This window comes from Urocitellus parryii, chromosome 7 (assembly GCF_045843805.1).
Source record: "Urocitellus parryii isolate mUroPar1 chromosome 7, mUroPar1.hap1, whole genome shotgun sequence".
NCBI lineage: Eukaryota > Metazoa > Chordata > Mammalia > Rodentia > Sciuridae > Urocitellus > Urocitellus parryii.
This window is the reverse complement of record NC_135537.1, coordinates 79917870-79928064: the sequence shown is the minus strand read 5'-3', so window position 1 is coordinate 79928064 and position 10195 is coordinate 79917870. Positions and strand designations below refer to the sequence as shown.

General features: G+C 38.9%; 1 protein-coding gene across 1 annotated transcript; it reads right to left on the bottom strand.

Annotated features, from left to right (window-relative positions):
- Window positions 1-3024: 3024 nt before the first annotated feature.
- On the bottom strand, window positions 3025-6669 carry Snai2 (snail family transcriptional repressor 2). The gene is made up of 3 exons (XM_026395198.2): window positions 6436-6669; window positions 5125-5670; window positions 3025-4234 (listed from the first exon to the last, which is right to left on the bottom strand). Exons 1-3 carry the CDS (start codon window positions 6512-6514, stop codon window positions 4053-4055), a joined length of 807 nt encoding a protein of 268 aa, XP_026250983.1. The 5' UTR covers window positions 6515-6669; the 3' UTR covers window positions 3025-4052.
- Window positions 6670-10195: the final 3526 nt, after the last annotated feature.

Below are 10195 nucleotides of genomic sequence, written 5' to 3'. Positions count from 1 at the left end.
AGAGCAGGAGGAGCCTGCAAGATTTTGAAAAGAACCTGGGAAATGTTCTGAACATTGTTAAGGTAGATGGTATAAATTCTGAATTATGATAATCCTTAAAATACACCATTAAAATATTTAATCTAGGGTCACATTATGATTGTCCTTCTCAGCAAAGCTCTGCCTATCATGTACAAATGACTGTGTTAAGCATGGTTCAGGGGAGTCTCTTAGCCCCATGGCAGCATTGAAAGAGCAGAGCCTTTGGAGTCAGAAAAGTCTAGAGTTTAATTTCAGTTTTGTAACTTGTCCTCTTTGCTTCCTTGCATCCACTATCCATCCTCTCTGACTTTTATATTCTTATTAGTGAAATGCCAACATTATACAGAAGCCGTGACCACTGAAAAATCATGTATTCAGTTTATTTGTGTTTATACCCAATACAGTAGCAGGTACATTTTAAAGCATCTAATACTCGTAGTGGGAGCCAATTATGATATAGGAGGCTCATTAGTGCAAGGGACTGTTGAGTACTTTACTTGTGATGCTAAGATTTCCATTTTATACTTTAGGAACTGATAGAGTGAAGGAGCTTACATAAGGACATAAAGCTAACAAGAGGTGAGGTGTGTGTGATTCAACAAGTGCATGTGATGCATTGAGCTTCACTCTTCCTGCTAGACCACACTGCTTCATATTATATGAAGCTATCTAAGAATACTCAGAAAGCATATGTCCATGTGTGCTATTGTTAAAATCCATGTTTTACAAAGTTCAGGTTCTCACATCCGTCACACCTTGTTTGTGTGCACTATGTCTGCCTCTTCCTTCACTTTCTTGAGCACTGAAGTTGCTCATCATTAGGCTCGGACACATACCAGTGAATATGCTTGGAGGATCTCTTGGAAATTACCTGAACTCTTTGCAATAAAGTAGAAAATCTTGAACTTTTTATATCTGTGAGATTTTTTCATCAATTTCTATTATTTTATCAATTAAGTCATTCAACAAACACCGATATGCTGTGCTGGTGATGTCATGAAAATGAAGCATATCAAAAAAAGATTGGAATGTATTAATATGAATGAATGACATAAAGCTTGCACGAAGTGGCAAATTTGGGGAAATATTTCAAACCAAGTTACACTTGAGTGGGGTCTTTGTATTATAGGAGAGTAGACCAAGACTGGATAAAAATTTTTAAAATTCTAAAAAAATAACTGAGGCATATTTATAGACCATCTGATGTACCCTAATCAGATTCATGATAACTTATTAAAACTAAAATAATCTAACTAACAATGAAATCAGAATGGAAAGAACAATGTTGATCTACTTACAAACATATTACCATTAATTCTCCACTAAAAACTTAAACCAATGAATAGCTTATTATTTTTAGAAAACTTGCCTTTTAAATTTGGGAAAGCAAGAAATTTTGCTTGTAGATCTACAAACAAGGAAAAGAAAAAAGGCATAGAAGTGGCACTTGGGATAGCCAATCAGTGTGTTCAAGAATGCTGGACACATTTACATTTTTTCTTTGTAAGATGTTTCTACAGATTAGTTGGCCTAGAAACTTCCAGATGTTTATGGGAATTATTTCTCTACTATATACACTTAGCTCAATTGTATGTGTGTTGGGGGGATGCTAGGTATTGACCCCCAAGGACAGTCTACCACTGAGTTACAGTCTCAGTTCTTTTTAATTTTTTTAACTTGAGACAGGGTCTTGCTAAGTGGGTTAGCTTTGGACTTTGAACTTGAAATCCTCCTGCCTCAGCCCCTTGAATAGCTGAGATTCCCAGAGTGAGCCATCAATGCCCATCTTCATGCTCTTTTTAGGACTTTAGAATGCTCCAGTAGAGATACCAGCCATTTGATTTATAGTCACAAATTGCTGTTCTAAATAATTTTGCCTCAGAAAAATATGTCCTGAGATAGCCAAAATATTAAAAGTAGAATATTAAATTAAAAAAACTTAGTCAAATACACAACCCTTTTATATGTGATCAAGAAACATAACTGTAACAATAGAATGAATGTGAACATTAAGGGAATAGTGTTAGTATTTGTTATTGATTACTTCTTAACAGCCTGACAATAATATCCTGGAGATATTAGTTGCAGCTTTTGTTTGTATCCCAAGGACATTAAAAGAGAAACATGATTCTGCAAGTTCTAATTATATCAGAAAGAAGTGATTAACAGTGTCAGGAATTATTTTCATAATGGGTTTTGAGTTTAGATTTAAATACTTACATTGGTAGCCATTCCAGTTCCATTATTATTAGTTTTGCACATTATCAGTACCGTGCATTTAGTATGCATGAGCCAGAATATGAAGTGTATAGTTTTTACTTGATCAAGTGTATATTGGGTTTGGGTGGGAGCTTGCTTAACTTGTTCAAATACCATTCAAATAAACTAACTCTCTATTACTTAACCCTGATCTCATCAGATATATCACTTATTTTATCTCCCTAAATGTGGGATTTTGTTCCCATGATTTAATTTCCCATGATTTATTTTGTGTAATTTATAGTAAATGTATTTTTCTATGTAGATTTTCTACTTTTTCTTCTGATGTTTCATTAAAAAATATTTCTTTAAAAAATATTATACGGTTTCAGTAGTTCATGTGATAATATAAGTGATTATTATCTGTTGTCATAGATTCAACATAATAATCTGAGTTAAATAAAAGTATTTTTGACTACTAATAACATGACCATTTTTTAGTGCCTCAGAAAGTATGAATTTTTGTTAAAGGGATATGCTATCAAACTACCACCACAATGTATTTTTTGAATGTGACAGTATTATCTTGCTAAATTAAAAAAAATAAGGATGCAGTTTATTACAATCTAAAACATAAAATAATGCTGGGTATGTATGTATGCTACTTACTTTATCTCTTACTAACACAAAAATAATTATTTGTATAATCATTTGGCACTAATCACAAAGCAAATAAAAGTCTGAGAATATTATACAGGCAATAAATTTTAAATCAAAAAGTTTATTGTAAAAAAGGACCTTGAAAATTATTTTTTTTTAAAAAAGAAACATCAATTTCACAATTCTTCAGGTTGTATATAGGCATAGCTATAGACAACATCTCACTTTCATACAAAACTCATTCAATCATATAAAAATAAACACAAATTTACATTGACTTGTCAACTATACAGTTAATTAAAAAAGGCACTTGGAAGGGGTGTTGTATTATTGCATCTGTCGTATGCATTTAAAATAGTTTCAGTTCATTACTGAATTTCTAAGAATCTTCTCTTGCACTTATTCCCATTTTACTTAGTTTCAGAAAAATCATTAAAATTCTTTTAAAAATTAATATTTGGAGCATGTACCAGGAATGTTCAAAGCTAGTCTTTCCCTCCTTTCCCAAGGCACATGTGGCAAAAACAACAAAACAAAAATACTTTTAATACATTCTCCTGTGTTTTGTTCTTATTTTTTTCTCTTTCTTAAAATTACAGTTTAAAGCATTACAGATAATCAAAAATAAAAAATAAAAATAAAAAGGCTTTAGTTCAATGATGGCAACCAGACATCAGACATGTAATGAAGTAAACTTAGAATACTTTATAAGGCACCTGAGATAGCGTCTGGCAAATCCTCTCCCTATAGGAAATTCTATTACAAACTATTACAAAGCAATACTGTTCCTTTCAGTTGAAATGATTTGGCAGCAATGTAAATCTTTGCATTCTTTCTTAGTAAGAAAAGATGCAATGTGCTTTGTGCTTCATCTTTGAAGAGAAAGTTCCTCATCTTTTATCTTCCCAATCTAGCTGTCAGTAAATATATAGTAATTTTAAACTTCACATGGAAAGGATTAACTTTAAACACATGGATTCCATGCTCTTGCAGCTTTTAATGTGTGTGTGTGTGTGTGTGTGTGCACGCACGTGTGCACGTGTGTGTTTGTGTGTGTCTATACATATTATTTGGTTGGTAAGCACAAGAGAAAATGCCTTTGGACTTTTACTTGTCATTTGGCGTCGGAGTGAAGAAATGCATTCTGTTCGAGTAAACATTGATTGCGTCACTCAGTGTGCTACACAGCAGCCAGATTCCTCATGTTTGTGCAGAAGAGACATTCTGGAGAAGGTTTTGGAGCAGTTTTTGCACTGGTATTTCTTTACATCAGAATGGGTCTGCAGATGCGCCCTCAGGTTGGACCTGTCTGCAAATGCTCTGTTGCAGTGAGGGCAAGAAAAAGGCTTCTCCCCTGGGGGGTGGGGGTAGAGGATTAAAAAAAAAAAAAAAGACAGTCAGTGTTTTTAGAGGAAACATAAAGTCAAATAATGTTAATGAATATCAATCACATTTTGCCAAAGGAATGAGAAGTAGCAAAACCTGGTTAAATTCCCCATCATAGATACTTATGTGAATATCTGGCCTTTTAAGATAAAATTTGTATGAAAAAATCATAGCCAGAGTAGTATTAATGCTGCCAGTCATGCAGAAATAATTCACGAAGTACTAGGGCTTTCACTTATTAAAGCTTTCTGCTTCAGCAGGTGCAGTTAATGCTGAATGCTTCACAACATTTCCCAATATTTCCCCTTTTCCCTCTTTCTGTATTATGACTAAGGCAATATAAATGCCTTAACTCCCTGCAGGATGATTTTGTACTAAGAATAAAAAAAAGTCAGCAGAAAATGAAACAAAAGACACAAATCAAATTCAGTTCCAACTATCCAACTCACTAAGTGATGATAGCTTTCACAGCCAGAATGTAATAAAACAGAAAACTGTAAGAAAACCCTCCAGCTATTTGCCAAATCAATTGATTAGGATAGCAACGTTTGTATTTGCTGATTACTGGGGGCAGTTTCACAGAACACACATTCAAATATATCTTTTCTGATTTTCTAACTGATCTTTGAGACCAAACCTCCTGCATCTACTTTCCAAAGTCTAAATGCTGTTTGCAGTCTCTGGAGCAGAGGTTGTTAGCAAGAAGTGGAACACCTGGTGCTCTCATAAGTTTTTTGAGTAGTCAGGAAGTACCTATCAATGATCAACCATCTTGAAAAGCACTGTCACTACTCCATGCAAATCCAACAGCCCAGCCCAGAGTGTCCTTCTATCAGAAAGCCACGTTTTTTCTCTTACCAGTGTGAGTTCTAATGTGTCCTTGAAGCAACCAGGGTCTGGAAAACGCCTTGCCACAGATCTTGCAGACACAAGGTAATGTGTGGGTCCGAATGTGCATCTTAAGGGCGCCCAGGCTCACATATTCCTTGTCACAGTATTTACAGCTGAAAGATTTCCTAGACTGGGCATCGCAGTGCAGCTGCTTATGTTTGGCCAGCCCAGAAAAAGTTGAATAGGTCTTATTGCATAAATTGCACTGAAACTTTTCAGCTTCAATGGCATGGGGATCTGAAAGCTTGGATTGTAGTCTTTCCTCTTCATCACTAATGGGGCTTTCTGAGCCACTGTGGTCCTTAGATGAGGTGTCTGATGGAGGAGGGGGACTCATTCGCCCCAAGGATGAGGGGTATCCAGAAAGAGGAGAGAGGCCATTGGGCAGTGGGGAGTGGAATGGAGCTGTCGTAGTCCACACGGTAATGGGGCTGTATGCTCCCGAGCTGAGGATCTCTGGTTTGGGGATGACGGGCATGGGGTAACTCTCATAGAGATATGGGGAAATGATCACTGGGGGAAAGAAAAGGAAAGAAGATTAAGGTAAAAATAACTAAAAAAAAAATATACATACACCAGGAAAATATTTGACAACCCCCATAAGACTTTATAATGAAAATGGACTGTTTTAGAAGCACAAATATATTGGTAAAATTTTGCATGTGCACCACGGCATCCGTGTAGCGATTGTACTGAAGGCACACACAGTCTGACAGCTGGCCTGAGCTATCCCATGCTCTGTCTTGAGGGAGTGCAGTCAGCCAGTGCCTTCACTCTGTCCACCAAGGAAGAAGAATCTAAATATTTTTAAACACACGGAAAAGTTGCTTTTCATTCCATGCAACGGACTACTGACATGTTACCAGCCTAGCTACAGAGATATGAATAAACCAAGCTGCCTCCCAAAGGAACAGAACTTATTACAGGAAAAAAAAAAGCAAATAATTCAACATTTAGGTTTTATGTTCATCTTCCACATATTCATTACGTGTGCGTATACAAGCTTTAGAGAAAATGAAGCTGCAAGAGTCGAAGGGAGGTTGGTTTTTTTTTCCCTTGTCAGTTAAGAGTTCCAAAAAGTTTTGAATTAAAACGTACCCTAAATGATCAAAAGAATAAAAATGCTCTTTTAGGGCGATGCTAAAAAGGGAAATGGCTCAGCCTTTTTTTTGCTCTTTTTGTAATAGCCTTTGAAGAGTAACACGTTCATGTTTTTACAAATTTAGAGATATACAGTTACAGAGAGACTTTTTAAATTTTCTTTCTTTCTTTTTTTACCTGTGTGTGTGTCCAGTTCGCTGTAGTTTGGCTTTTTGGAGGCGTTGAAATGCTTCTTGACCAGGAAGGAGCGCGGCATCTTGCCGGCTGTTCTTGGAGGCGCCCCGGCGCGGATAACGGTCCGGCGGGAGGACGCGGCGGGCTGTCCCTACAGCATCGCGGCCGGTGGGGCTCCGCAAAGGGCCGCGCTCAGGTGCGGCCAGGCGACGGGCCGGCGCCTCTGAAGTCACCCGGCTGCTTGACGAACTGAGCCCGTTTTGGCTGGGAGGGTTTTTTTTTTTTTTTCTTCTCCCCCCCTCTCTCTCTCTTTTGCAAGAAGGATCCAATCACAGCGGAGAGGTTCGGATTTCAACTCCTCCCCCTGGGACAGCTGTGAACAGAGGAAGAATCTGTTGTCAGACTAAATTATTCTGGTTCAAAATGGACTGTTTTTCTGGATCTCAATGAAGGGGGGGGGGGGGAGTGTTTTAGGTATTTTTCGAAAGAGGAAAAAAAATCTCCTGGCTTGATCTCTACCAGTGACTCGTGCTCTCTGAGACCTAGAAGGGTCGAAGGAGCTGCGATTTCTGCCTAAAACCGGCCTGGCCTCCAGATGTGGGGGGTACCGCGTCTGCAGAGGGACTGCGGGTCGGCCAGAGGAAGGAAAGGCCGTCCTCCCCGATGCCGGGTCGGCCCCTGGTGTCCCTGAGAGCCTAGATTTGGAAGTGGCATTCGGACGTTTTATTTGCACGCGGACCAAATAATGAACTCTTGGATTTTTTTGGGGGGTGGGGTGGGGGAAGGTAGAGGAGTGAAGACAGAAAGCGTCCCTGAGCTAGGAGGGCGCTCCTGCCCCCGCGCCGCCCGGGCCTGGAACAGTCTCCGCGCGCGCTCTAGTGCTCAGGACCCACTTGGTGTCCCCCAAGGCTCTGGCAAAGCCCGAGGGCGCTTCCTTAGGGAAACTGAGTAATCTTGTCACCCTATTAGCTACGGTGGCTTGAAAGAAATGCCTTATAGCCCATCAAAGACCTGCTTATCCGAGGAACTGGAAAACTGCACAGATAAAAAGGAAGGCTGGCCGAGAGGGGAACAATAGGGAAGCTGTCATCAGGAGTCCTGGCCAGTTCTCTCACGACCCCCTCTGACAAGAGTTCTTATCTTTTCATGTATCACGATGTATTTTCATGAAATGAAAAAAAAAAAAACCCATATATGAGTCTTTGAGGTGATTATTTCTTTAAAATATTGATCTGGTTTTAATTGGTGCTGTTTTTTTTTTCCAGTGTAAAAAAAGTCATCAAAATCCCTCTCACTGTCTGCCAATTTCCTATCGTGCCTTTAAAATAAAATAAAATAAAATAAAATAAAAGGATACCCTTTTTGAGTCCTTTTTGGTTAAAGTTTAAGAAAATAGTCTAGTAACTAGCCAAACACTTTCATTTTTGTGTATAGTTTTAAATCTAAAAATAATTCTAAAGGGCGACCTTTTAAAAATAAAATTCCAACCATATTTTTTAAGCATCTCTCTTTCACACTTTCCACCCTACCTCTGGCTCCAAGAAAAAAAAAAGGAGAGAAGAAATTTGCATGAAGACCACCCTCCTCTTGTTTCTAACAGGTGCTGGAAGGAAAAAAAAAGTGAAAAAGAAAATAACAGTGGTGATGTCAAGACTTGTAAAAGAAAAGTGCATTGTCAGACGCATAACTTCTTAATCTTGGGGATGAGAAAACAAGTATGTGCCAGAGGAGGGGGGAAGGGGGGGTAGTCACAGGCTTCCTGAGCTCATTTCAAGGATTCCTCTTTTTCCTTCCAGCAGTCACTTATTGAAATGTCAAACACAGAACCAAATTTAGATGAATCCTTATGGTAAGGGAACATATCTGTAGGAGACAGGAAAATATGAATACACATTAAAATTCACCACCAACTATAACCTGGAATATCAATCAGAGCCAGGATTCTGAGCTTGTACTTTTTTTGTGAGGGTTTGTTCAGATTTGAGCACCAGATTTATTGAAACAAGAGTCCTGATCCTTTCCACCCCATTTTCTACAGAACACACATTTCATTAGAGATCAAATGTAGTTAAGAAAACACAAATCATCATGGCCATTTATCCCCTGCTTTCACTCCATACAGCCTATCCACAACAGAAAAGAGTATTAGAGAATGTTTTTGGTATTTTTCTGGTAGTTATAACACACACGCTATTCTGCTAAAATGTGTGTATTTACCATCCATTAAAAAAAAAAAAAGTTAGCAGTAATTCACTATGCCTGCCTGGGGAAAATGCAAAACAAACTTGAATTTGAATCATAGAGACATAATCCAGCTGAACTTCTTCCACATGTAGCTAGGGTAGCGGGGGGGTCGCACCCCACAAAACAGAGTCAGAATGTATTGCCCCACCTACTGCAATGAGCGGAGGGTGCTCAGGGTTGTGGTTGAGACATACCATTACACAGATCCTCGTGCTAGCTCGTCAGACCTATACCTGTGTGAGGTCTGGTCCCCTGTCAGAGCAGGGAGAGTCTGCGCGTTGATAGCGTGAGTCACACTAAACAGGTGCTCTGCTCAGACACAGCAGAGGGCACTTGGCGCCTGAATGATGTGTTAAAAAACGCAAGAAGGGAAGTCAAGGGCACACCCAAAGGCCAGCTGTGCAGACTCTGCTAAGACAAGACAAGGGAGGTCTCCTTTCCTGCCAGCCAGAATGCTCACATGGACAAGCTGGCCTTGGTCAATGAGTAAAAGATTCTCTCTGGCTCAGGGGCAAAAATCAGCCCAGGCAGACACTGGGTATTAAATGCTTCATTTTAAAACCAAATAAAAGGCAATCAAATGGTGGAGGGGAAAAATAAATAAAATAACTCAAGTTAGGTTTTGCTGGGAGTCTGTCCTGGGCTGGTGAGAAACTGATGTTACATAACTAGGCAGATTGGAGAAGTTAATTATAAAAGATGAGATATTTGTTCTGAGAATTACAACCCAGCCAGGGTGAAGCTGGGGAGCATTGACCCTGCCTTAGGGCTCTACACGGTTTAGTGTGGAGCAGTATGAAGAAATGAGGAACTCCAGTGGCCTTTTCTATGCGGGCGTACAAAACACTCCTTCAGCCGCACTGGATGGTACTTTCCTATCTGTGTCTTCCACGGGATTAATTCTATGTGTTGCATGGGTTCCTAGAGGCTCATGCCATCTAATTCCTTAATTGCTATGTGACTTGATAAGTCTCTGACTTGACCTGACAGCCACTCATTTCCAGTGTTTTCTGAAGAAGATGACCAGGATAACTTGAGGAAAACTTTGAAAGTTAAAATTTTTGGAACATTCTCCACAGTCTCCCTGGACCCATGGACTCAGTCTTCTTCACAAGGACATCTTCTTGCCCTGCTAAATAAGAAAATACATTAGATTCATGAGGTTTGGGGATGCACATTGTATTAACTTCCATGGGAATTTGTGCACATTTAGGTATTCAGATGTTTAAAAAGAAGAGAGGGTACTGACTACCACATTTAGGAAGTGGCATCAATCTAGCACAGAAGAAGATACTACAGCTCTGAAGAGGCAGAAAATTCCACTGTGCCTCCCCAGATGAACAGTCTCTGAGTTTCACTTTCTGGTATGATAGGTTGTAGGGTCAGGTTAGCTCTCCTGAATGACATGAAGTTATAAAATGCCATTAGTGTTATTGTGATCTCTAAATATTATAATGTATTAAATTTTTAAAAAATATTTAAATAGGAACACATGTTAATTATAGTAACTAAAGTTTGA

Excerpts from the sequence above, each read along its gene's own strand:
- Snai2 (XM_026395198.2), bottom strand. The coding sequence starts at position 6,514 with ATGCCGCGCTCCTTCCTGGTCAAGAAGCATTTCAACGCCTCCAAAAAG. Across the intron at positions 5,671-6,435 it reads CGAACTGGACACACACACAG|TGATCATTTCCCCATATCTC; the intron begins GTAAAAAAAGAA and ends TCTTTCCCCCAG. Across the intron at positions 4,235-5,124 it reads ACACATTAGAACTCACACTG|GGGAGAAGCCTTTTTCTTGC; the intron begins GTAAGAGAAAAA and ends CCCACCCCCCAG.